Source organism: Monomorium pharaonis, chromosome 4 (genome assembly GCF_013373865.1).
Source record: "Monomorium pharaonis isolate MP-MQ-018 chromosome 4, ASM1337386v2, whole genome shotgun sequence".
Classification (NCBI taxonomy): Eukaryota; Metazoa; Arthropoda; class Insecta; order Hymenoptera; family Formicidae; genus Monomorium; species Monomorium pharaonis.
This window is the reverse complement of record NC_050470.1, coordinates 22264990-22292818: the sequence shown is the minus strand read 5'-3', so window position 1 is coordinate 22292818 and position 27829 is coordinate 22264990. Positions and strand designations below refer to the sequence as shown.

Below are 27829 nucleotides of genomic sequence, written 5' to 3'. Positions count from 1 at the left end.
AAAACCTGTAAACAGTTCACATATTTATTTTGTACATATAAAATGTGCACACATTATTTTACATGTTTGTAGCTTCCTAAAACTGTTTTTCTCTTTTATATTTTTTTCACAATTCAGTATAAAAAATAAAATCGTGGAGCGCAAACCGTGATGCATTTCTTTGAGAACAATTCATAAATGTGTGGTCTGTTCTCTTCATAACATAATTTCATTTCAAGTAAATGTCATTTCTTAAACAAATGATTTATTTGCAGTTTTTTTAGTCCTTCTCGGTTGTATTACGAAAACATTAAACTATTATCAAATATATATGTTTTCCGTTGCCCTTCTTGAACTATATTTTTGCAGTTGTTTAATTTAAACTGATTTGTATAATCAATTTTGGGACGGTTCCAAGAGATCTCAACCCCAGGTCAGAAGGTGTTAAACTCTAGTAATACCTCGGAGTCACGACGACGAGATACCTCGGGACTCCGGCGGTTTGCGGTATCAAGCCGTGTAACGAATGTAATTTTCGCTCAGTCAGATATAAACGCCGCGGAAGCAGGGCGCCTTCGCCATCGATCATAGTCACGGGGAAAAAGATGAACGAGCGGCACGCCAAAGATAATAGACGCCGGCGGAGGACGAGCCGGCATAATACGCAGGAGAGATCGCAGGAGCCGGGAGGATCGGGAGCGTGCGGCTTTAAAGATCGGTATCCGCGTGACGTACAGCCGGTACGTGACCATTTCGGAAATGGGCACTTCGCGGACGACGTCGTCGTCGCCGCCGCTGCCGCCGCGTTCCTCCCGGTGTTTGAGAAACGCGTTATGAATGAATGAATGTACGATGTCGGACGGTGTACGGAGAAGAAGGTGCGCGCGGGCGCGGGGAGGACACGCGCAATTTCTCATGGGAAATTAAATGGTCGGGTTTCCGCTCATAAAGCGAAGAGCTACGACGGCGGCGGCGGCGGCGGCGGCGGCGCGTTTTAGGGAAAAGACGCTATCTGCCGCCGTGAAAGAGCGACGTGGCGCTCTACGAGGAGGTCGGACGGCCCCGGGTCCTCCGGGCTGTCTCCGTTTTTATGGCGCACCGTGCTCTCTCTCCGCGAGACGCCTATTTCCGGCACCGGCGAGACGGCGATACACGCCCGGCGACGGGGGGACGAGACCGATGGCTCGCGCTCGCTTTTTGTCCCGGCGCGTATCTTCCCTCGCCCCCGGAGACAAGAAACGCGTAATCGGGGAGATTACCGGGGCGCTAGACGGGTGGACGATAGTCATGGAAAAATTGTGGACCCTTCCCCCCTCCCCCTCCTCCCCCGCACAAAAATCCCGCGCGGCATTCGTACACGTGTGACGATAGCGATTTATCCTCCCTCGTTTTCGCTTGCGGTGCGCGTAAAGATAAAGTTTCGGAGTTTTTTTGAAACTTCGCGAAAGCTCCAATTCGAAAGTTCTCGCGGGATAACTTTGGAATCCTCTAGTAAGTTTGATAACATTCAGAAATAGAAATTTTATTTCTGTATTCAATGGTGCACGCGTCTGTGCCCGGCGCACACCGAAGGGAAACGCACTTTATTTTTTCGCCAACGAATAGTTCATTCGGATTGAACAATATTATCCTCCTGCTAAGCAAGTCTTTTAGCTTCGACGAAATAGCTTTTAAATGACTCATATCTCAAAGATCTCGTAATGCCGTAAACAACGACAAAATTTCGACGGATACCCTTCACGTTTGTCACAATCAGGTGACGCACGGTGGCGGCAGAACAGTCGCGTTCGTGATCTCTTGTAGCGGCACCGATTGGGTTTACTCCACCGACCAGGTTTACGAGACCTGAGCACGGGCGTTTACGCAATTAGCATCCGCGATGAACGCGGGTCATCGACGTGGCCGAGGATCGCAAGTTGGTCAAGGTCGTCTCCGCAGGTGCGATCGGTCCGAGACAAAATCGACAAGCGCGCTCTCGCGAAACCCCGAGGTTGCGGTTACTCCGGTGAACGGAGCCAATCGGTGGCGGCGGAGAACTCCGTCGACGCTTCGTCTCGTATTCTCAGGCCCGATGACGAGTCCATCGTTGTCGTGGCCTGACGTTTATCTTTCCGAAGGCCAAAGAGAAAGAGAGAGAGAGAGAGACAGATAGAGAAAGAAAGAGAGAGGCTTGGCGAGAGAGCGAGTGGCAAGGCGAGTCGTGCCACATGGATCTATGGTGGGGAGCAGACACCGATCGTGCATGCCACCGACCATACAACAGTTTAAAAGCAACCTCCGTCATGATCGCGTCAGCCGGCCTTTAAGTTGCCCTACCACGAGTCCACCACCTCCTCTTCCTCTTCCACGCCGGTGACGAGACCGACCGCGTGCGTATCCGAGTCCGCAGTCCAGTGTTCCTCCCGTGCGGCGTGGAATGTCGATCGTTAAAGATCGATAAAACCGGAGATGAGCCTCCCCCTCTCTCCGTCCAGACGTGGAATCGATCGAAGGTGGAAGTCGCGAGTAGTGGCCGAAGAGTACAAGTGATATACGCTCGTAAACGCGCGGTGGTCGTCCGATCGATGGAACGAATCGGTAAGGGTTCGCGCGAGTGATCGGAGAGATCGTTATGAGAGCGGCGAGGCGTCGGCGTTGACCGGTGGATGGATCATCTGATCGCTCGATCGGAGAGATCACTCGTTCGCGATGAGTGTCGAGCGCGGTAAGGTGTTCAGCGCTGCCCTGGACGGGCTCGCCAAGTGTGATCGTGCGATCGTATGCTCGGTGCTTCTGTGGTATCTCGCGTTCCTGCTGTGCATCGTCGAGGCCACCAAGCCGGGGATATGCGCCATGAAAGGCTGCAACTGCACCGTCAAGGCGCACCGCTGGATCAACATCAAATGCGTCTTCTCCGAGGAGCAGGTGAATTGCGAGTCGTACACGTCTTAACTTGTTGCCGGGTAATTTTACACCCGGGCTCTAAAGATATCAAAGGGACGGGAAGGCGTCGATCAAAGATTATCTATAGTTCTCTTTTATTTTCTCTCCGTCTTTCTCTCTATCGCTCTGTCTTTTTTATCACATTCCCCCGAGAAAAGATAATTTACGGGCTTAACGACAGTAGTCATACAAAGCACAAATCCCTATCCCCCGGTGCATTCCTAACTGAAAGATAATAAAAGTTTTCACAAAAACGCTCTAGCAACGCGCCGAAGAATAAAAATATCGATTCTGGATTTTATTCTTGTCGCGTTGGAAAAGTAATATTCGTCGGTATAGCGAAATGTTAATGATCAAGATGAGAGCAAACGGCGGGATGTGTACAGCTTCGTATTTTAACACATGCTCGTTTTACGAGCGATGACATGCGATTTTTCGCGAATTACGCGAAATTGTTTGTTTCGACATGTCATATCCGCCGGTTCGAAAGAGGAATTGCCGGTGCGTGCACGACAGTGAAAGTTCTCGCCCGGAGTCTCTCGGGAGACTTGGATTCGCCTTCCACGCGAGATTAGCATATAAATCGTTGGCCCGTGAACACGGTGGGAATCGCGTGCACGCACGCGCACGCAAGTGCCCGTGCATTCGCAGGCATACCGCATATAGAACAGCGTTCAAAATAACTGTGAATTGATGTTATAAATTTAAGCCTTTCATATGAAATATGCAGTTGCTGAATAACACATCTCCTTTATTTGTAATGGAAGAAAAAAAGACATGTGTACCGACACAACCGATATTATTTATGGAAATAATAACAATAACGATAACATCAACAATAATGACAGTAATAATAATGCTTTTATAATAACAATAATAATAACAATAACGATAATAATCTCTCTATCTCTCTCTTTTTGTTTTCATTACGTTTGCATTCCCTTTTTGCAGTATTTTCTCATTTTAGTATTATATCCGTAGTGTCGTGCTTGTAATAGAAATGAAACGATTTTGGGGATACGTTGAGCGGAGACGTTAGGAAAACAAGGAAAGTAGAACGTTTTTGGTCTTAAATCCGTCCCTGCGGAACAGGCTGTAACTTGTTCTTGCACGTTTCTGCACAGTGCAACATACAGCAGCCGAGGCTCCTCCACTTGCCGTTCCCGTTGTCAGCTGCACTCAGCTGGATACCATCCGCACAAACCATCCGAAGCTACGGCGCATTATGCTACTACGCGCTTCGTAACTCACGCCAAGTTTTGGATGAGAGAGAGAGAGAGAGGGAGAGAGAGAGACTTAGATAGAAAGAGAGATAAAACTATCACACGAAATTGTTAGTAGCGATAACTTGTTTAAGTGCAACGCCGTAAAACGGATAAAATGTGGAGTATCATCTCGTTGAGATTTTAAAACAGATCTAAAATTCTCAGATACGTCCAACGCCGAATACCGCGAGAATTTCTCTGATACGCCTTGCCACATTATTCGATTTAACTTCAAACATAAATCTTACAATGCGCTATAACGTTATAATCTTTAAATAAGTACATAATATTAGTTTCTGACGTGGAAAATTGCTTTTATCACGAAAGATTAATGATAACATTGTTTGTAGAAAAACGTGTTCGATGTATTGTACAATATTAAAAATTGTAGGCTATTCTCCTTCATATTTTATAGTAAAAATATTTAAAAAATTATTTGATTCGTCATAAAAAATACAATAAATTTAAACTGATAAAAAAAAACTAGTTTATATGATAAAAATGATTGCATATGTTTTTTAGTTCGTACTGTACGCGCGGAGCTGATAATCTAGAATTTTTCTTTGAAAGGGAAGATTGAATTTCTTGTATGCTTCTTGACCGCAAACTGGAGTAAGCCTATTCCCTATCTACGCTACGATCAACTCGCATAGAAACGCAACGGAAACCAGTTTTAAGGGGCATTCACAGCGCGGCCTTCTCGCTCGCAGTAGCCCGACGCACTGTCTAAGGATCTTATTAAATCGTTTCGTTTTATTGCTTTGTCGCCATTCACTACTGCGGTCTTCGGACTGCTCCGTTTTAAATGCACTCCAAATATAATTGACAGCACAACGGATGTAATACACACGTTTTTGTTTATGTTATTTGTTTTCATTAAATAAATTAAATCTTGGCAGTTACAAATGAATCCGATTGTATATATTTAAAACATTCATTAAATATATTTAAAGGTATCGATAAAAATATGTCGGATTAATATAAATCTGTTGTTGTCAAATCAACATTTATGCTAAAAAATATATAACGATGCGTAAATATTTGCGTGTATTACAAAAATCTAAAATTTTCAAGTCAATATTTTAACTAGTAGATATTTAGATCATGTCGCACGTTTGTATAAAGTGTAATCAGTATAATTCTTTCGTGGGTTTTAATTTCGTACATCTTTTAAATCGTTCACGGTGATTCCCGTCCGATAAATGCCTGCCACACTAAGCGTAGGCGTGACACGCAGAACAACGTGTACGCTCGGTGTCCTTAGCAATTGACAGACGGCAAAGTGACCGGTGTCGATGAATCAAGTCGATAATACGTGTCCCGATCCCATCCCTAAGAATAAAATAATAAACGTTGCCCGAGAGGAGTCCAGTTGTTTTTCTTTTTGGAGGGGTCCTCTAGAAATCGCATTTAGCTTTCAAGGATGATATAATCGGGAGGCGAGAGCATTGACCAAACGACAAGTGACGAGTCGTTTTGCTTGCTCAACGGTGTCTCTACAGAAACAACAATTGCCAGCGTTAGGTCACTATTATACTGCCGCACGGCAAATACTTGGTAATCAAATCAGATACAGCCACGGCGTCACTTATCATTCCAACGCCATTAATTCCATTTGCCATACAGCCAGCAGCATCGCTGCATGATAACTGGCCGACAACTCCTTGCCGACAACTCGTGCAAATTCACTCGTATCGAAACACAAGGACACCGTAATTCGAACAGCGGAAATGGCAAATCAAGCTCCGTGATCGAATACTGAAATCACGACGATTCCCGAAGAGTGCGGGAACGTGTATATTCCTTGCGTATCTCCCACGCGGGGGAAGTAATGTGACGTTTCCTGACTCTTGCGGTTATTTATCTCGTCAATAAAAATCGATTAGGCCGAGCAAGGATGAATTCATACCTGGGCCGTCCTTCACTATCTTCGGGGGCACAATCACGTCAATTACAAAGAAAAATGCGACGTTATTCGTTTACGTGTCTCTTATCTCATAGCCGCTTATCTCTATATTTTATCGTTGAACCAGAGCGCGTTATCGAAACAAAAATATGTGCAGCACGTTTCAAGAAATGTGTAGAAACTCGATATACTTGATACATTAAAGCAATAAGTACTTAGCATTGCCGCCTTACATCGCGTCGTTAAATCCGATTACGAGGCGATTCCTCGCGATGACCCTTAGCACGACTTGTTAGATATGTGGAAAGATTTCCGACAATAGCCAACTTGGTTGGCACTTTGCACGAGTAGATCGACCCGATAGATAGTAGGTCCCTCGCATTCGTCCTCACGCATTCGGTTGAACCTAGACGATTTCCGGCGCATGCAATTTCCGGCCGGAGGGTCCATTACGGCCGGAGTAGAGGTACGCGATGCATTGTCCGAGCCAGCTGCTTCACGAATATTTTCTGGTCCACCGTGTTCGAAAACTTGAAATCCATTTCACCGCCGTCGCTTAAGTTTAACCGTAATGTAATTGTCCCTCCGCTACGGTCCACCACGCAATTCCAACTTTAGTATTTTATTTTAAAAGAGAACTTCCGTTCCGTTTTATTCTTCAATTTAGAAGGAAGAACGAAGCTGACGTTAAGCGACACGGGGATGGAGGATCTACACAAATTAGAAATCGGAGAACGCGATTCGCGAATTCTGCGCCGATGATGTTCTACGCAGCTGAGTGTGCAGGCCTTCATCTTCAGGTGCATATCGCCGCGCCGGCCCGTGCTAAACGCCAAGATTTAATTCGAACGCTCCGTTATCCCGCGGTGGTCATCGACCCAAAATTACACGTGGAAACAACAATTAACGTTGGCGCACCACGTGCCGGCCACTGCGCCGAAACAATTCCGTGGCGTGGCGGCAGTTTAGGCGTGCGATTTAACGCTCACGGACCCGTTAATAAGCGGCGGCTTTTCCCCGACTAACTCGATTACAGGCCGATCGTGCGATTATGGTCGGGGAGCCGGCTGAATCTGTTAATGCAAACCGGCGAAAACAATGCGCGCCGCCGATTAAATCGCGGTTGCATGCATCTCCGCTGCTGCTGGCCCTTTCTGTAACGGTCTAGCAACGCCACTCCTCTCTCTCTCTCTCTCTACTCCCCCCTTTTCCTCCCCTGCGTCTCTCTCTCTCTTTCTCTCTCTCCATCTCCCTCTCTTTCTCCCACCAGGGTAATCATCTCGAGTGGAGCAAATAAACCTAACAATCGGAACTGGAAAATAACACGTCGCGCGAAATCGTACGAGAACGATAGCGGCACTTAGGACGGAAACGATGCCACCAGATACCACGCGCACGTATATACGTCCGCGCGCGTCACGTTCGACGACCTCGCTACGTAGAGACGCGACTTGCACTGTGTGCGCGAAATTATTTTTGAGGAATCCAGGGAAACAGAATCGCATCCTCGAAAAAAAAAAAAAAAGAGAAAACAAGAGAGCCGAGGGATTTTACCCGCGTCGAATTTTACGACATCGACATCGGCGGGGACAAACAACGCGTAACGATCCCCGTCTCATTGTCGAGAGAGAGGACGGCCGCACCTCCGCGGCCCTTTTTATATTATGCCTCGCTTCTGCTTCAGCTGTCGGTGGATTAGTAAATTGACGACTCACGTGGTTGCTTAGGGAGCCCCGAAGGCGCGAGGGTGCAAGAGCGGGTAAGGGCATCGCGCGGTGGGAATTTCGTGGCGGACAAAACCGAGCCGCGATGGAACGCCGAGTCGAATCTCGCCTCGGCTCAATTTATTCACAATAGGCCCTTTCAACGAATTACACTCCGGTTCACGACATATCTCCTCCTACGGCCGGGGCGTCAACGCGCGAGAGCGTGGACGATGCGGGTTTGGTTTGCATCAGCGGGAGGCGAGAGAAGTGTTCGGGATAATCTTACGTAAATCGAGTTTCCGACCCTCGATACGAGCAGACAGAAAAAATTGTATATGTTACGTGGTATCGCGCGTGTATTATTAGAATTTATATTGCACGGCGAAGTGGCAGTCGATTAGAAACATATATGGCTAGGACGCATGAATAAGGACACGTGATAATTATGAATGTATAAGTAATAGCATTTATTAACATTTGCTATATATTTAAAGATTCGATTTATTGGTATCCTCGAGGTATAAACCTCGATTTATTGCTATCGTATCGAAACTATCGTATTATTATTGATGACTACACTGAGAGAAAAGTGTCTAATATTTGCAACTATAATTGCATAGTAAAATAATTATAGTTGCAAATATCATTATTATTGCTATAATGTTAGTGTAAATAACCATATATAGTTGTGTCAAACAGGGGTAAAAATTTTACTACAAACTAAAAAGTTTACTATAAATTATAATAATTTCTACCATACAAATATTCTATCATACATAAATCACAATTATGGCACGTTTAACCATACATATAATTATATAAACAAATACTATAGCTATTGTAACAATAATATAGTGTTAAGTTAACTATGATTTATACTGTTAATTTAACTATAAAAATATTATTACGGCCAAAAATAACTATAAATTATGATTAATGCAACAATTTTTTTTCTCTCAGTGTATAATATTGAAATAAAAATATAATATTCTGCTGAAAATTAGATTCTCTAATCTTGCTTGCATATGAGACAATGATTGATGGATACTAATTTTTTGTCTATTTCCTGAAATATCAGAAATTAATTATAGCTTATATTAATTTATATGTCATTTCTGATATCATCGTACGATTACAAGGAACCATTCAGTATCTCTCCAAAGTTCAGTTAATTGCGCCCCTCTGTATCGATCAATGAAATTACGCTCTAATGAAGGAAAGCATTTCCATGTGGAAATACGATCGCCGTCCGTAAGTCATGGCTGTTTCCTGTTGCAACATCGACCTGCTTTCGTGCGCTTCCCCCAACGCAATATTTCACAATTAAAATCGGGGCGAGTACACGCAGCCGCGGGCGTCGATTCGAAAACAATTTCCCAGCTTCACTACAGCCGCACCGACAAAGAGAAGAGAACCGAGAGCGCGCGGGGGATCTTTTATCGTGCTCGTGAATCTCGGAGCCGTGCTCTCGCCGACATACTACCGGCCCCGATAACTTCGATAACCCAATAAACGGGAGAGGGGGGATCGGGAAAGATCCAACGCGATCTCGATCGCGCCATTATCACTCGCGGCCCCCCTCGCGGCTCGCGCGACCCTACGATAAATTATTTTAGGGCCGGCTCGTTGTGCTGCACGCGCATCCGATTGCGGTTCGCGAGCTTTGTCTGGAGAATTTGCTCCGGGGGCGTAGATATAGCCCGACATCCTGCTTCGTTCGTACGCAAACGATAACTCTCTTTCTCTCTCGCTCTCGCTCTCTCAACGCCCCTCTCTCTCTCTCCCCCGCGAGCTCTCGCTCGAGTTATCGCGATTAGCCACACGTGCGAAGTGTTTCGCTTATCTGCACGAATACATTCTTCTCCGCGTGACGTTACGCGTAATGTGCACGGCGGAGATCGGCAATCGCGTAAATACGCGCGTGCACGTTCACGCTCGCTCGATTCGGATCATTCACCGTGTATCTTCCGCGTTACGTTGACGATACCGTAACGGCATATAATCCGGACATTCCAATGACTGCGCGCGCAAGGGTGATCGGGATTAACGTTACAAGTGACCCGTCAGTCTTCCCGCACGTTTAAATTTAGAATGCCATTGTCCTAATGGAAGAAGATTTTACACTTCAAAAGAACGCACAATGTCGAGTTAGATCTCTTCGCTTAATCGTCATATAACGCCCGATGAAGAACCGTCGCGCATTGAATGGAACAGCAACCTAAGAGTTTTTCTCCCACTCTTGACAAAAGAAGATGAAAGTTTATGAAGGTGCCTCAACTAATAATGCCGCGGTAAAGGCTTTCTAATTTTGCAAAAAAGAAAAAAGTAAGATATATAAATCTTAATTAAAACTAGTCGAACTTATCATTTTACTAGTTTATAATATAATTTTGCCCGTGCTCCTTTTTATCTCTCTAGCATTTATATATAAAAATATATAAAATATATTTTTTTACTAATTTAATTGTCCGGTAAGACGGAGCTCGTTCACCGGCAAGATAACAAACACGTGTATAATCGTCACGCAATCGATAAAAATCCTTTCCTCGGCGCAGAGGCGAGAAAAACGGAGATGCAGAGAGAGAGAGAGACGACACAGATATCGCGGGAGATTAAAGCGATAGAAATGAAACGGGAGCGATTGCTGCGCGCGGCTAGCACGTCGCACTTAGCGGATCGCAGGCCATCCAGTACCCGGTGTGCTGCGGCAATTAACCGAATTATCCCTTGACGCGACCCGGCCGAGGCCCCCCGGCGGAATAATGGTGCTCGCCTCGCCTCGCCTCGCTCGCTCGCATGTCGGGCAAAGGCAGGCGTATCCTACTGCGGCCGCATATGCGAGGGCGAGCAGTAATTTCATCCCGTGCGAAGCGCGCGGCGAGAGAAGGCAAGTGTCAGCGGGTGCATCGCCATTCCGCGAATTAACTTCCGGCATTCCCCCCCCCCCCCCGTGGCGATCGCCGCAACGCCCGGCTGCTTTGCGCGAGAGTTTCGCAAGAACGAGATATCCCGGCTGAGGAGAACTTTGCGTCTGAATTTTCGCACAAAGGCGCCAAATCCGTGTGTGGGCGTTTGCTCGGTGCCGGCGCGGTTACCGATACGCTAACGAACGTACGATAAGGATAGAAAGGATAGAAATTAACCGACACGTTTCATCGTAAATCGAATTGCGGACCGACATTCATGGCGTGTTTAAATAGCAACGTGTGTTGCTATTTCGTGTCCAGGAACAACGAGAAAATGGTTTATTCTTCCTTCGCGGAAAATTTCTGTCTCTCTGTTAATGATCCACGGTGTAATTTTTCATTTAATTTAAAAGACGCTCGACGGTTTTAGAAACAACGATGTGAGTAACATAATTTATCAAAAAATCCAGTAAATCTATCGTCGCGATGACGATTATCCAAATATAATACTTAAATCTGATAATACGCACAAACGAGTCGCAGATAATTACATCGGAATTGGTTAACAGTCGCCATTAGAGGACACGAGAGAAATACATGATTATAATTTTATGTTGGCAAATAGTATTAAATATTCAGATCCGTTGCGCAAAGTTGTCCGCAATATATCAATGGCCGTACCAAATAATAATATAAATAATGTAATAATGCAATATAACTTTATTTCCAAAATAAACTTTTATTTTCAACTATAAACTTTGTAATCTAATTCCGTATTCTACAGTTTGAAGTTAATTTCACATTTAAAAGCGCGAATATCATCGTATTTACCCATTAAGAATTGACGACCATTCCCCATATTTTTTTTTTTAATTGAAGAAGATGACTCATTACGACGGCGGTTTAATTTCGACAAAGAGCGTAGACGGCGGCGCCTGAGGGATCTCTCCCCATACCGAAGTTTAGAATAACTCGATTGTCTTCCGCTCGTTCACCTCGAACTAGAACTAGACACAGTGAATCGGGTTATTTTTATACGTCGGAGACACCCGGGCTGTTTCCCGTGCGTCAATTAGCCGCGGCGCAACTTCGACGGTGATGAAAGTAGGAAACTTGGGACCTTCCATACACAGGCCTCGGCACCATCTTCCACTCATCCGGTTCATTCATCTCGCGACGGCACCCCGCTAAACGAATTTACACGTCACGGATGACGTGGATTGTCGCGGCGACGAACGAAAATCATCTGCGTTTCGATTAGCGCTCCTATTAGAAGTTAATCTCGTCGCCGCGATGATATACGCGGCCGTCAAATATCCCCACGTCGATTCCAATTCAAATGGCGGATCTTTGATGTACGTGACTTGGCTGCCGTGAACTCGACGCGTGGAGATTCGACATGCGCGACACGTACTTCCAAGCTGCTTAATTATTTATCCATTCGACGCGGTGCGCTTCTCTCTCTCGTCGCATAATTTGGGGGTCGGTTGTACTCGATAATAATGGAGGGCCGTGGCGAAGATCACGCGGTGAAATTCAATAGAGAGGCACTCACTTATTTTCGCACGTAATTCATCTTACGTTACTACTCGTTCCTTCCTCGCACTTTATTTTTATTCATCCGTCATCCATGTCAACCATAATGCACTGGCTTAATTACAACTTTTTTACCTTTTCCCATAATTTTCCCCCGTAATTTTTTAGAGCGCGATCGAATCGAACTTCGTTCAACCTCGTTCAACGTCGTAATGCAAATTGGAAAGATAATGTTCGAAATTTACGTTTATTCTTACTTTCAGTGAGAACACAACTTCCTCGTGCAATCGGTGCTTGTACAAAATTTGAGGAATTCGACAAGTTTCAATAATTTAAGCGATTTAAATTAATTTCGTGTTTCTCTATCGAGATGAATTCAGTATAGAACTTTGTGGCAATTCTTCACATAGTTTCAATAATACTCGAAACGGCGCAAAATGGTGCCTTTGCAAAATTATAATCAACATAAAAAAGTACTTCCGTGTAGGCGAATTTCTTACGTTCAAATGTATCATTTATGTTAGTGAGTCATACATTCAAGAAGAACCAATATATACATATGCTGACACAATGATCGATCATATGTTTGAGTCACGTACACTTTTTTTTTTTGATGTAACGATTAATTCTCGGTATAGACCTGATTTCGCACGGTAATCTCGTAACGGCTGCTATAATAGCTTACGCAGTTCTATGTAGTTTTATCGCTGACTCAGTGTAATTATATACATATAAATGTAAGACATTATACATATGTGTTTGTCTTTTATATTTTATATATAATTACAGTGAACCAGCAACAAAATTGCATAAATTATATAAATGTACATGTGTTATATATATAATTAATGTCAAAAATTAATTTGTTATTTGAGAAATTTCACTAAGATTTCAGATATAATGGAAATGCCTCGTCGCTTTTTTTAGTAAACTCTTGAATTACACGTAGCCTAAAAGTTTATTAAAATTAAACGGCAAGATATTCCATTACATGGAATCTTTATTATGAAATTCTTCAGATAGCGCAATCGATTTTTCACATCAACCTACTTTGAAGAAACGAAATATTTAATCGTAAATATTATTTAATCGTAAAAATTAAACAATCACAGAGAAATTAATTAACACGCAGGAAGTCCTACGTCGTTCAGGATCGTTTTCTCATGTGTTCACGTTGGCAAGCGTACGAATATATTTTAACGTCGGTATAAAACCTCCATTAAACTATTATAATAAGCATGGCTTTCGCGGCCGTTTCCGTTCACTATGAACGTGGCGTCCGGCCAAAACTGTCGAGTTTTCTCAATGCCGCAGAACAAAGTCAGTCGCCACACAGATCCACACGGTCGGACGGCATTCGCGCAATCCAGCTAAAGTGGTCTGCTCCCTTTATTTCCGCTCCGATGCATTCCGAGCGAGCGCCATGCCGCCGGTCGCGTTGTATAAGCTGAAATAATGTTTCCTCGCGTGCGCCGCGCCGGCGATGTGACCCTTGCGATTCATCGATATTCTAGACAGTCAGCTTTCTTGAGATTCCCTTCGCTAACGGTACATGTACTGCAACCTCCGCGTTTGCGATTCACGTTGCAGTGCTTTCTCACCGGACGGCAACGATCTCTCTTTATATTACGGGTTTATTTCCGCGACAATATTGCCGCGTGCAGTTGTTCGAACGACTGATCAAATAAACGCGATATTAATTAACGCGTTTTTTTTTATCGCGGAAAAAAAACAATCTTTGACGTTTGAATTGATTTATTTGTGGAAAGTACGCGAGGAAAGCACGCGAGGTCTGCACGTCACACTTGAATAATGTTTTTCTAAATGGCTGATTTTTAAATCGATCTACATATTAGATGGGCATTACTGAAAATCACATTGCCGCACTTAGCGTTAAATGTATCGTAAAAAAAAAAACCGAAACTCTTGGGAAATCTCACGGTTTCCCTCTCGAAGGTTTTCCTCGAACATATGGAACCGGACTAAACCGAAATGATAAACGGAAACGATTCGACACGCTCCGTTGCGGAACGAAGCAAAACGTGGCGAGGCGATATTAAAAAAAAATTCTGCTCTAAAGTTTCAGGGCGTGCCGAAACAAATTGAGTAACCGTTCTTGAATAACTTCAGCTGGTTGAAAATTTCACGGAAACTCGAACTTTTCGTGACGGTTTCTTTGTCTATGACATGCTCGCCGTTTTCCGAAGAGCGATTAAAAAAAAAATGTACGATGAAAAATCCCGTGCTTGACAACTAAAAAATCCGACAAACAATTTGTCGTGCTAATTGGCACATATTGATCGTAAAATATATTTTCCATATTCAATATAGCCCAACGTTCCTATTAGCCCGTCAATTATATCGCCAACGTGGACGCGAGCATGGAAATTAAACTGCCACCTAGAACACATTGATAGAAAATTCTACGATGGCTGCGGGCCAGCAGCGGCGCGATCCCCCTCGTTCCCGGTGTCGCAAAATTAATTCGCACCGGCGTTTTAACGGTCGTTCGTATCACGCGAGGCCTCGAAAGAGAAAGAAAGAGAGAGAAAGAGAGAGAGATGCTCTTTGTGCGCGAGGCCCGCGACACAGAAATAACCGGCGTTATCCCGACCCTTGAGTCACACACACCGGTCATACGAAATGGCATGACTTTCCAGGAGTAGTCTTAGTCATTCATTGTAGAGGAAGAGAGACAGAGAGAGAGAGAGAGAAATAAGAGATACATTTTCCGACGTATGTATATCGTACAATGTTCGCGCCTCTCTCTCCCGTATCTAATGACCGCGTTTCATCCTATTCCGGAGAATCGTCGTCGACTGGAACAACTGTTTCACAGCAGTTCCAAATCACCAATGATGCACAATGGAAGCAAAGCCCGATACGAAGGAAGTGTATCGCGCAGCACGGTTTTATACACTTGACGTCGAGGTTTTTCCCCGCTTCTATTTCATTAATTAACTCTATCTCCGCTGGAAACTTTCACGCTAGATTGCAAGGAAGTCGCGCATATTTTTAATTAGGAACGGACTCGACCGCCATGCCGGCGCCGCTACATTTACTTTGTTCGCGGTGTAATCATCCGGAGCAGAGCGTGTACCATCACGTTGTGGTGGACGCGGAATTTTTAATGCACAGGAAATTCGCGATGCGTCGCAACTTGATGCATACACAGTAAAAAAGAATTTGTGTTAAATTTAACAGACATCGCATATCCAAAACGGTCCATAGAATTGTTTCTGTTAATTTAACATATTAAGCATGTGTTAAATAGCAACATAGTATTATGTTATATTTTAACATAAAAATAAATGTAAATTTTATAATTTGACATAATTTTTATGTAACAATTTAATGAGAAAATTATGTCAAAGTAACACATGTAATATGTTACTTTAACATCATAATAATGTTAATGTAACATATATAACGTGTAACAATAACATATTATATATGTTATTTTAACACGATTATAATATTATTTTAACACGTTATATATATTAATTTAACATATTATGTATGTTAAATAATAATTATTCTAGAAATGCTGAAAAAATTTTTTACAATTGCATATATAGATTGTTCCAGGATCATCGATAAAAATTTTATGTGTGTATATTATTGGAATCAGTCCAGTATTATAATATATGTGAATGCAATCGTACTTGGTTTTCTGTTCTTAGTGAGCCCCTTTTATTCACCTAGTAGTGGGTGAATCTTTTTCACGAGAAATGCGCCATCTCGGGGTAGATAGTAAAGTCCTCAAAAATGAAATTGTCCTTGTTAAAACTCAATTATAGAGTAAATTCAATATTTTTTTTCTGTCAATTTTAACAGATAAATCCCATCACTAATAATAAGGAACATATTTATTGTGTAAAATTAAAAGTACGTGCATTTTGTGTTACTTTTACACTTTTTTTCAGTTATTCGTATAATTTAACACTACTTGAATTAACACAACAGCAATATGTTAAAGTAACAAGCAAATATTTTAAATTTTGACATAAAAGTTTTAACCAGGATATTTCTTTAACAAAAAAACACGAAACTTTTTACTGTGTAGGGAAGAGCACACATTTGCAATTTCACGTTAAAGTTTAAAAGAAAGTAAAATCGCACGGCCATTAAAATCCTCGATAAAACATTCGATTAGGATTGAATATGTCAAAAGCGAGGAAATTGGTAATACATATTTTACGCAATAAATTGATTTTGACTAAATCTCGCGTGTCATGCCCATGATACATGTTTTTGAGCTTCATCCCAGATACGCGTTATCGGATGCTGTCGCGAAACTGAATCCAATATTATCGGAGATCGTATTACCTGTCCGAATAATCTGAGTCCTAATGAAGTTGCAGTCACCATGATCCAACGAGATCGTCTGGCATAGTCCCCCCCCCTCTCTGTAATCGCGATATATTTCCCCTCATTCCGCCCGACATTTACATTAATCCGAGATATACGACAATATTGACGGGAAGTGCGCGCCGTTTTCTTTCTCTCTTTTCCGGCAGGTAGCATTCAAAGGTGACTCGCTCGGTTTGAAATTGAGCCGCGAATTATGACGGATCGACCGCGATGAGAGGCGACAAAACAAGAAGAAAGAATAAACCGGAGCCTCGTGTTACCCGGTGGTGTAAGCAGAGAGACGGGATACGAAAGTCGAACCGTACGCATTACTCGACGCGACGAACGCGACGGAACAGCGGGCATGACTCATCGGCCGGGTTCTGACGAACTCGTGAAACGATTTTCCGGTGCTTTGAAGGAACCAGGGCACGTAGTCCTGGGGCGCCGCATTATGCGTCTACGTCTGCAGCAAGTGTTTTTTTCGCGTGCACCCCGAAGTCGAACGTGAAAATAAACTGGGGATGCGCGGAAAAATACTTTTCTACGAAAAGTAAACATCGCGTTCGCGCGTACGAATCTGGAAGAGATCCAAACGGGAAGAGAGTAATAATTCCGTCCGTTTCGGTAACTCGCAGAAATTTTACTACATATTTATAAAGAAATCGTTTAGAGCGAGACAGAAAAAGTATCAAACGAATATGCCGTCTCTGATCTTTAACTGTTTTATATCAATCGTAGCAACATCTTTCAACGACGATTATCAAAATTTATTATATTTTTTCTACGTGTCATAAATTGTTTTTCCTGAAAAACCGAACGAGTGATATTCCCACGAGAAGTCTGTTATCCCGTGCTTGCGCGTAGCGACACGTACGATATAATTCAATCGCTGAATGCCTGCACCTTAACGTCCGTTGCCGCGCTTCTCTTTCCTGCACTTCACGGAAGACATAATGTACGAAGTCGTCATGCAGTTATAGGATTACTTAACATGTCGCTTATCACCCGGGTATGTTTAACACCCGCCCCGTGTAAACAGTGTTGCGATATCTCAGACGAAAATACCTAGAAGATAACGGATTTAGTTGTCGGGCTGGGTCAAAGGTGCCGAGAGAAACCGGATGCGCTCACGCGCATCACGGCAAACAAAGAGCTCCGGTCTAAAAATAGAAGCGAATAAATAATTTCTAATAAGCGCGGGAAAGGATATTTCCCCCGTGGCGAACGGAAAATCGGAGCGCCGCTGATGTTTATTCAAAGTATTTATTTATGGACCGTGAAAAATTCATATCGCGCGGAGAATCGAATTTTTCCAAGTCAGATTTTGCGAACGGCTACAAGATTATCGTACGCGGACCAGCTACTGAATATTTCTCCGTCCTGTATTTTTCAGCGACTTTCAACGGCACGCACAGTTGTTTTGCCGCCGCACAAAGGTATTGAGGGTATGTAGGTTATCTCTCCTTTCCGAAAGCTTATCAATCTTTCTGGTATAACGTCGGAACTGAAAGAGACGTTAAGAAGTTCGAGTGACGCGTATGATCGGACTGGCTCGGAGAATATACCGACAAACTAGCACAGAGATAAACCTATAAATAGCCGCCAGGAAGTCGAAGACGTAGAAATCAGCGAAAATATTACGTGTTTCCAATCCAACGAAACTCTATTATTTTTAATGAGAATGGATTAATTTGGTAATTTATTTCACCATTTGTCTAATTATCTTTTTAGAAACTATGAACGGACAAAATTTCTTCTAATTTACACGATCGTATCTAAGTAAATGAATTAAAATATTATGTTACCATGTTCATTATCAAGTCTAAGTTTTGCAATAATTTCTAAAATAGCTAAATTGATTTTAATATATGTCATAAACTTCAACATCAAAACCGTCTTATACAAGATTGTAATTTTTGATAGTGCAATAATCCCCGACAAGCTCCTCGTAAATCACGTCAAGTCTTAAGCAAGGAAACGTATACGCGTTTATTACGCTTCCAGAAAATGAACTTAGTCGCCTTGTTATGATATGCGTTACGCAACCGAGATGTAAATCTGGACGGAGGAGGCGAATGACGAGGCACGGCGGCCTTGGTGAGATGTCGACGCCGTGCAGCGTTGCAATCGTCTTTAATTGCACTTGTTAGCGTGTAACCGATAAATCGCAAACAATAAGAGGCTCGACAATACCTAACCGCGTTTCATTTTACATTTTCGCTCTAGAGAGTGGAGCTGCTGGAAGGGACCATTCCGCCGGAGGCAACGGAACTCGAGGTCTCTCACTGCCAAGAGCTTCGAATACAAACGGGCGCCTTTGGCGGAGGCGCGCCCCTTAAACGCGTACACGTTTCGGGGATCAACAACGTGGTCGCCAAGAGGCAGGCCTTTCAGAATCTCAGCGCGCCGAACACGCATCTCGAGGTGTCGGAGTGCAATAGCGTGTACCTGGAGAGCCACGCCTTCCGTAACACGCGGGGCACGCTGAGCGTCTCGATATCGCGATGCAAACAGGTGGAAATAAAACCAAACGCCTTCTCGTGGCTGCTGTGGCTCAAGGTGAAGGACGTGTCGTCCCTGATGCTCTCCAGCAACGCCTTCAAATTCGAGGCGCCCCAGTCCGGGCGACATGGACCAGCGACCAAGGTATTTTACGAATTATACCGCGTATCGCTATTACACGCTGCTAAACACAATCGCTCGTGTATCTACATTCATTTTATCTTAAAAATTAAATTGATATTGATATCGATGTATCTCCGATATTCCCGCATCCCAGTTACATTATGCTATATTCACTTGTTCATATTCGAATAATACTGCGCATCAATACGAATAAATTACATAATATTATTCGTAATGCCCCGTTGTTTTGAATGTAACTAAATGTGCCTCGGAGCTATTCATGCCAATTCGCATCGACACGATGAATTGTCGACAAATCTTTCTAATCTTCAGCCAAGGTAATTATAGTTTTTACGTGAATTCCCTTCGATGCAGATTATGTTCCAAAATGTGATGATCGCGGAGCTACCCACGGCGGTCTTTCCTTCGGCTATCGCGGAAATTCGCATGGACGACATCTCGATAAAAGCCATACGCAAGGATGCCTTTTGTGCCATGACCATCTTCAATGTGATTATTAGCAATGCATCTATCCAGGAGATTCAAACTGGCGCTTTCAGCGACAGGGCTCTTATACAAAGCCTCGAGTTTGTCGATGTGCAACTCAAGAGCATCAACACGGAGGCCTTCAAAGCAGGACACGATAATCTCACGATTCAACATTCCAGGTTGTTGGCCTCGAATTTATTTTATAAACCTTACTATTGCCAGGTATACAGAAATTCAGTGAAACAAAAAGTTGCAGTCATTTTTTTCTGAAAAAAAAAAAGCAGAAAAATTATATTCAATGTTTCCCAATTACTTTTCAATATCTTTCAACTTTTATTTCTTAATTACTACCTTCAATTTCTTAAGCGGGTATGCGTTTGGTACTTTTTTATTTTATTGTATTTCTTCTTTTATTTAGATTGTTCGAGGTAGACACGGGTGCCATCAACACATCGACAGCGACCGTCACCTTCAGCAACAACGAATTTAAGCACCTGAAACAAGGCTCGATCTCGCTGCATCAGTGGAACCGCATAGCGATCGACCGCAATGTCTTCGAGACGCTGGAGAACGACGCGATCAAAGCGGAAGTCGGTGCCACGTCGGCGCCCAACTTCGAGTTTTCCTTCACGGACAATCGCATACACAAGGCATGGCCAGGATCCCTCAGGTTTGCGGCAATCTCGCAGAGCGTGAACTCGGCGCGCGTCGGCAACAATTACTTCAATGAAAAATGTAATTGCAATCTCGAAAACTGGATACGCGAAGTGACAGGCCGCAACAGCTCGGTCACGTGGATGATGGACTCCAGCTACTGCATGGTCGTTAATGTTCCGAAAAATTGCTTCGATCTGCCCGAAGGCTACATGGCTATGCGGAACTTCACGCAGCTGATATGCACGCAGCAGCATCGTGACGTCTTTTGTGATAAATCGTCGCCGAAGTCGAACCCGAGCGTCAGTCCGCCCAGCGTGGGTCCTCACGTTTATCCAAGGCAAAAGGGATTCTACGATATAGAGATCAGCGAATCGGAGCAGCTGGAACGCGAGAAGAGGATCATCGTCATCGTTTGCGTCGTCGCTGTCTTCGTCGTTGTTGTGGTGATTTTATCCTCGGGGATTCTCTATATGCGCCGTCGCGGGGTGTGCCCTAAGCTATCCGGTTCGCTGATAAATCTGTCAAATTGGCTGTCGTCGAGCAATGGCATGACTGCCGCGACGTCCGCTAGATCGATATCGAGGCTTAGCGTTCACGAGTACGCCGGTCTTCAAACGGAGACCAGGATTCTGGAAATGGACACTCAACCGGAAAATACGGAGAACGAGGACGAGGAAGGTGCCATTTATCAATATACCGAGAACAAGGCCACGCAGACGTTGCCGGAGGAGCTGACGGAAGAGTACTTGAGAGATCTCCAGGAGCGACTGAACGATCCTGACAATCACAGCCAGGCGAGGGATATGATCGAGCACCTGTACGATCTTATCAAAGTCGAGGAAAGTTGCAACAATAATAATGACCGGCAACCAGCGAGCAATCGAGACGAGAATGCGTATGACGTGATTCAGCCGAGAGTCAAGAGATCCCGCGGTACCACGAGACCGTCCGTAAACATCGGCACCAAAGCGCCGTCCTTGGATAAGCTGCTGCCAAGCGGCATACGCACCAGACCACCCATCACCGAGTACGCGCAACCGCGCGATCAACGTACCACCGATCAAGATCATCTGTACGCCGAGTTGCCGGGCGACGAGACAATACCCAGCACGAGTCGATTGTCGATTTTGGAGAGCCTGATCGGTAGAGCGCCGCACCCGTTACCGCCGGATGTGGTGAACGATCATCTTGTCGGCAATGATCGCCCTCCGCAGAATCTCGGCTACGGTCCTGACGATCGTAGGCCACCGCAGAGCCCAAAACTGGATACGAGCGGCAGAAATCAATCCGCCAAGCCGATGAACTTCCTCAAGGCTCTCGGTGAAAGTATCCTCGGCGCGTCCAACAAGACGAGCGATAAGAGGCCGAACTCGCTGCTGTGCGAATACGCCGAGCCGTCCGATGCGACCACCCATCTCTATTCGGAGTTGTCGGAACCTCAGCAAATGTCCGCATCGACTAGCAAAATGGCGAACAGGCCACTGCCCACCAAGCCCGACCAGGATTCCGTCGCCACGAACGCGGCCAAGGCGTAGCGGTGCCCATTATCTGTGATATAAGTTTTACGCGAAGGAAGATTAAAGTGTTCTTTTTTTTCCCGGACTGCGTGAAGAGAGTGTGCGCGCACATGTGTTTACTGAAGTGATTGCGTAAGAGAGTTTCCGCCAAGCGAGAACGGGTTGCTCTCTCGGCTGAGAGGATTGTGTGTCTGTAATCACAATAACGGAAGGAAATACACGTCAGAGATTAGTGCAATTCATACGTACGGGTTCGTCGGTATCGGGAAACGAGAAGTGTCCTTACTTTCAAAGCCGCGAGTGTACGAACGAATTCTTGTTAGAGCAATCGTTGCGTATCACTCGGATGGTATTCCCGCAAAGGGAAAGAAATCAAATCATCTCCGGATCGACCAAAAGCGACACATTTACGTGAGAGTATCGCAGCGGAGTTAGTTGTGCCAAAATTAGTGCGTCACATACGACTGTACATTCGCACTCGTGAAATGCGAATCGACAAAACTACCGTATTATTACGCACGCAATTAACGAATCGTCAAAAAGTTTTGCGCGAAAGAAATCGAAGTTTATTTATGTTTATCTGTGACAAATGGATGTAACATAAATTTATACATATATATATATATATATATATATATTTGCTTCGTCAGGTATTATTAAATAAGTATTTTACATTTTACATTTGAGAAATTAATCGATATCAACCCCCCTTCCATCCACGTTTTAAAATGTTTTAATTATTCCTATCATTTTTAATTCCATGTAAAATAGCGTAATATGCATTCGAAAATTTCTCTTTAATATTTCACAATAATTTAATTCTATCGAACTATTAATTATTTATTGATACATTCAGGTCTTTTTACTTTTTCCAAATGTGCGTCGTATTTTCGCAGATTATATTTCCTATGCCAGCCCACCGATTCCGATTGCCATCATACCGATTTGTATGATTCAGGTAATATTCACGGGAGAAAGCTTATACAGAGAAACACGGAATATTTCTCTTTGTTGCTGCAATCAACCAGTCTGAATGGGCGATAAAATATCACGTAGGTATCCAACAATCAGATCTCCTTCCGGCTGCTCTCGGACAAGTATCATTCGCTTCAGATAACGCGCGCCGGCGCCCGAAGCGAGCGTATTCCAATTCGCAAAGTACTTACTCGTAAAGTTCACCGAGCGCATCGATTTCTCCTATCTAAATCTCTCATGTTTAAAGTATATCCTATACCATCGTTGTCTTATCTCGAAGAATTTTACGATTCAAGTAGTTTTCTCTGGACGCAACCTCTCTCGCTTGGTCTTCGAGTACGCTTCCGAGTTCAGGGGTCGTCACGGCGCACTCGTCCCTTTTATCAAACGACCCACAGTGGTGCTTCACGCGAAGGGAGAGCACCCTGGGACTAATGCAGCCGGGAGTCAACACCTATCCGCCTCGGAACGTCCGACGAGAAAGCCAAAAGATATTCTTAATCCCTCCCGGGGCGCGCACAGTCACTGTATATCCACGGCGAGACCAAACTATTCCATGAAGAATGTAAGAGGAACAAATAGAGCCGACTTGCAGCCGGGGCGGGCTGCGAAGCAGCTGTTGACGTCTAAACGGCCGTCGCCGTTCTCCGTTTCTACGGACGGTAAAACACCGAGAAAACTTCGTCCGACGTGCCACGGAGGTGAGCGACAAAGACGTGTCCCGGGCATGGCGGAAAAAGTATCTGCGTGGAATATGTCTCTCTATGGCGACAATTAATTTTCCTAATTTCGCGCCTCGCTCGCATTCCACCTCCGTATTCTCCGGCAGGTCTCAACCGAGGTGTATAAATTTATAAAGACTATTCGCAGTCTTCCCAGTAATTCTTAGTCGATTTTTCCCTCAGCGCGAATTTAATCTAAGACCTAATTATCGCGCTATTTAACGTTGAAAATTAAAGCGCTCCGGCAAATTAAACGTCAGAAGCGTAAATGAATAATAGGACTTGGTTACTTTTCAATTAATTTAGAGTTAAATGTTGATGCGATTTAAAATTCAATTTGCTAAGAGAATTACTCAGTAATTTAACGTAAAAAATTAAACGTTTGATAAATACCTAATGCAAATTTTTAAAATTTAACTTTTAATTGACAGAAGATCCGGTATCTCACTCTTTTAATTTTGTTCCTGCAAGGTTTCTATAGGGATTCCTTAAGATTCTTCCACAAAAGAACTTATCGAAAGCATTTATCAATATATCTTTTTCTAGGAATATCTATGAGTCTGATTTGGAATCTTATCTGATTATTTCCTCATTTTCTTACAGATAACACTAAACTTATCGTCAATATTTACGATGCGGCGATGTCTTTGTACTCTATCTCACATAGATAAAATAAGAAAACATTTATTCAGCATCATTCTCTCTCTCTCTCTTTCTCGTTGAAAAATCGTGAGTTATCGCATTATGATTAAAAGTGAAAGCCAAAAGAAAATTTCAATATTTGAACAAAGGAAATAATATTTAATGACACACAAACACGCAATAATATTCGCTGTTAATTGAATACTTTCTTATCTAAGTGAGGACGGAACTTTTTATGCCGATGTAATTTTTCTACCAAAGTCCCAATTTTTCCCCGAGTTTTATCACGCGGTACTTTGTCGACAGGTTAAAGAGCGATACCAAGACGTGTGCTATACGAAAGCAGCAGTCCTCCCGCTATCGTGCACCGATTCGCGGGATTGTTTATGGCCGGCCATTTTTCAGATAAGAGTGTCATTTTTCTCGAGACCGGCTGCTCGTCGTGGAAAGTCAAGAGAGATGGCCGAACGAGTTTTCAACTAGATGCAATTTGTTGCTTTCTCTTCCTCCTTCGATATCCGCTCTCGCCAGACAATGCCCTGACTCGATTTATGGGTACTTCTACATTATTTAATTTATGATCGGCGTACACCATCTATGAATAGTCGCAGCCATCCAGAAGAAGGAGCACAAATGTGTAGGAATACACGCATTAAAATTAAAATTTAAAAAATATGCGCAGAACCTTTTTTGAAAGGGCAGGTTTTAAAATACATTTCTGAAGCTTATTACAATCAGACGTCTTTGGTGAAAATTTAATCAAAGCAAGATTTTTTCCCACCGGCTAGAGAGAGTATAGTACTTAAAAATTACACGGGAAATATTTATTGTATTAGCGTGTTCGTGTGACAATTGAAAAATAACATACATTTCCTGTTCCTCGCAAACGACGAAAATTGGGGCGAAATTATAGCGCTTCCAATTTCCGAAGTATCTCGAAATCGAATCTTCGAATTTCTAGCGATGGATCGTCCCGAAACGTCGAAAGGCCGCGAAGCAGAATAGGTGTCCGGGCCGGAAGTGGATGAGATCAGGGCGGCTGTGTGATCCAGCGTACTCTCTCTCGCGCGGGAGAACATAATCCGCCAAGCCAGATCGACCAAGCAGCAGGCAGCTCTATCAGGTTTCATCAGCGAGCCAATCATCTCATCACTCGGATGGCCGTGCTAGCATCCGATTCGCCGTGCTCTAACCCGTTTCTATGGTCCCTGACCTAATCCCTCGTGTTGAGAGATACCAGGAAAATCGATCGAGGATCGCCGCTGAACATCTCGCCGGCGGCTGGCACGACTGAGTTATCGAAGTACCGAAATCATGGGCCGATCTGGGGCTTACTCTAAGCCGAAGCTCAGATCGTAAATGGATTTTCCATCTCGCAACTCTCTCTTTCTCTCCTCTCCCCCCCCCTCTCTCTCTCTCTCTTTCTCTACGTCTCTGTGTGTCCGCGGTCGGAGAAAACAGCTTACGGTATAACGTGTCAAACTATTGTAATTATCGTGAAACTTTCCGTAACACACATTAGAAGGAATGATACCGACCAGCACGTGCACCAGGAAAAGCAATTTGAACTCGTATTTGTTAGTCGCGCGTCCAGGTTAAATTTCTGTCACTGACGTAATCGTTAAATTTCATCCCGAGTACACGACCCAAAATTCACTAATGATAATTAACAGATAATGTTACACGATATGACTGTAATTGGGAGTAATTCAACGAAGAGAGAAAGATTTTTCATTTCGACTAAAACGGAAAAATATAGCTCGCAATAATTTGTAAACGTCGCATATGGGTGTAATTTATTTATTTATTTGCGTATTATTCGATGCGTTTACAACATATATTTCCGAATGCGCAGGTGAAATAATGTTATCCCTCTTTGACCGATCGAAACGTGTTTTAACCGTGTTTCCATTTCGTAGTGACGATATACCGGGTGGCGTGTCCTTAATATACGCCATCTGCGTCTTACGATCCAGTGTGTCACCTGTCGCAACGATATTGCATCCGGAGATCTAATGGACCTTTAAACCGAACGTCTCTCTATATAACCTAACGCGCGTCATCGACCTCTCTTCGAGAACGTGATATATTCCCCGAACAAGTTACTCGCAGAAAACAAGATACTTCCTCTTGGGGAGGCAAAGGAACTGAAAAATTCTTAGAAGAGCCGAGTTTGCGGGAATTAACAGTGAATTTTAAAGCCAGTAACAAAGGAAAAAAAAGATTTCCCCTTACGATCACCTCCCCCGATATTGCATCTTTGCGTTTTCGGAGCTCGAAAGATAACAAAAAGAAACGGTTTCCATTTGAGGTAATGTTATTTCTTCTTCCTTTAGAAAATTCGAATCACGAGAGAACCATCTGTAGCGATCTCTGGTAAATGAAAGTTCGACATTGTACGGAGGGCGCATCTCGATTCTTTCGGATATTCATGGAGCGTCGAACAAATCCTTAAATATTTTAAGGATTTACCGGAAAACCATAGACGCGTACTTATTATTCTAAGAAGCTTTTTTCCAGGGGAGCGTTTCATCCCCCGCGCGACCCCGGGCGACTTTGGCGGCGCGGACGTGCCGCGGAGGGTGCATCCCGTGGTGTCGCGGAGCGTTTGCCAGTCACGTGTTGAATCTCGGGGGTTTCTCGCACGCACACGAGAAAAACGAAAGCCGGGAGAGGCAAGAAACAGGATGTCGCGGCAGACGCCGCGAATGCACGCGCATGTAGCATAGGCCGCGCGCGCGCGCGCGCGGAAACCGTCGTCGCGATAATTATAAATATGAACCAGAAAGTGCATTCCGCGTTCGGGTCGCTTCGTGCTCCAGAAATAATGCGATGCGCCGGGCGCGCGTAAATCCGCGTCGAGAAAGGAATCGCTTAAGAAACGAATGTTCCGCGAGTGCAACAATATTGCCCTCGCGGTACCAGGGACAGTGATGTATAAGCGAACGCGTTTTTTTTTTTCTTCCGCGGACTCAAGATCGGTATCTTCGAAATTCTTTTCGAGAAATTTGAAATTGTAACGTTATATATCCAGTCTGGAATGGAGTCGCGTAACATATGCAAAGTGGATTTGTAAATTATTGTTGATCGTACAAACGAACGCTGCTTTCTATCCTGGATAACTAAAAGTACTGATATCTCATTAGGAAAGTGCTGCAGTCGATCAATAATGTAAGGGCGAAACTTCATCGATACTAATTTCCCTTTGACTTGGAATGCGCAAAGAGGCGTCAGATGAGGACACTTCTTCATTGCAATTCGCCTAAGTGGTTGCGCTTTGCAGACGACATATCGGACGAGCGATTCGTGGTCTCGCGTCCTCTTCCCCATTGAAATCTAAATATACCATGATATTAATAGTGCGGCGGTGGCAGAGGAACCGTTTCATACGCCCATGATGCGGTATCCTCGGTACGGGAAAGAGTACATTCCACCGGGGCTATGTGCAAACTGGTCGGACAATGCAATCCTGCGAATTCTGCAAAAGCAATGTACGCGCAACGATTGCTTGAACCACGTTCGTCACCGTAGGGACGTCCCTCCCTCCCCCCTCCCCCAAAAAGTACACATATGGAGAGATTCGAAGAGCTGCTTTAAAAATTCAAAGGCAAGAATACATATTACAA

General features: G+C 43.9%; 1 protein-coding gene across 1 annotated transcript; it reads left to right on the top strand.

The window, feature by feature from the left end:
* The first annotated feature begins 126 nt into the window (after window positions 1-126).
* On the top strand, window positions 127-27829 carry LOC105833138. The gene is made up of 4 exons (XM_012674615.3): window positions 127-2883; window positions 18803-19222; window positions 19577-19869; window positions 20109-27829. The coding sequence occupies exons 1-4, from the start codon at window positions 2668-2670 to the stop codon at window positions 21880-21882; spliced, it is 2703 nt and encodes a 900-aa protein (XP_012530069.2). The 5' UTR covers window positions 127-2667; the 3' UTR covers window positions 21883-27829.

Coding starts and splice junctions, on each gene's coding strand:
- LOC105833138 (XM_012674615.3), top strand. CDS start 2,668: ATGAGTGTCGAGCGCGGTAAGGTGTTCAGCGCTGCCCTGGACGGGCTC. Junction 2,884..18,802: donor GCGTCTTCTCCGAGGAGCAG/GTGAATTGCGAG, acceptor TTTTCGCTCTAG/AGAGTGGAGCTGCTGGAAGG. Junction 19,223..19,576: donor GACATGGACCAGCGACCAAG/GTATTTTACGAA, acceptor CCTTCGATGCAG/ATTATGTTCCAAAATGTGAT.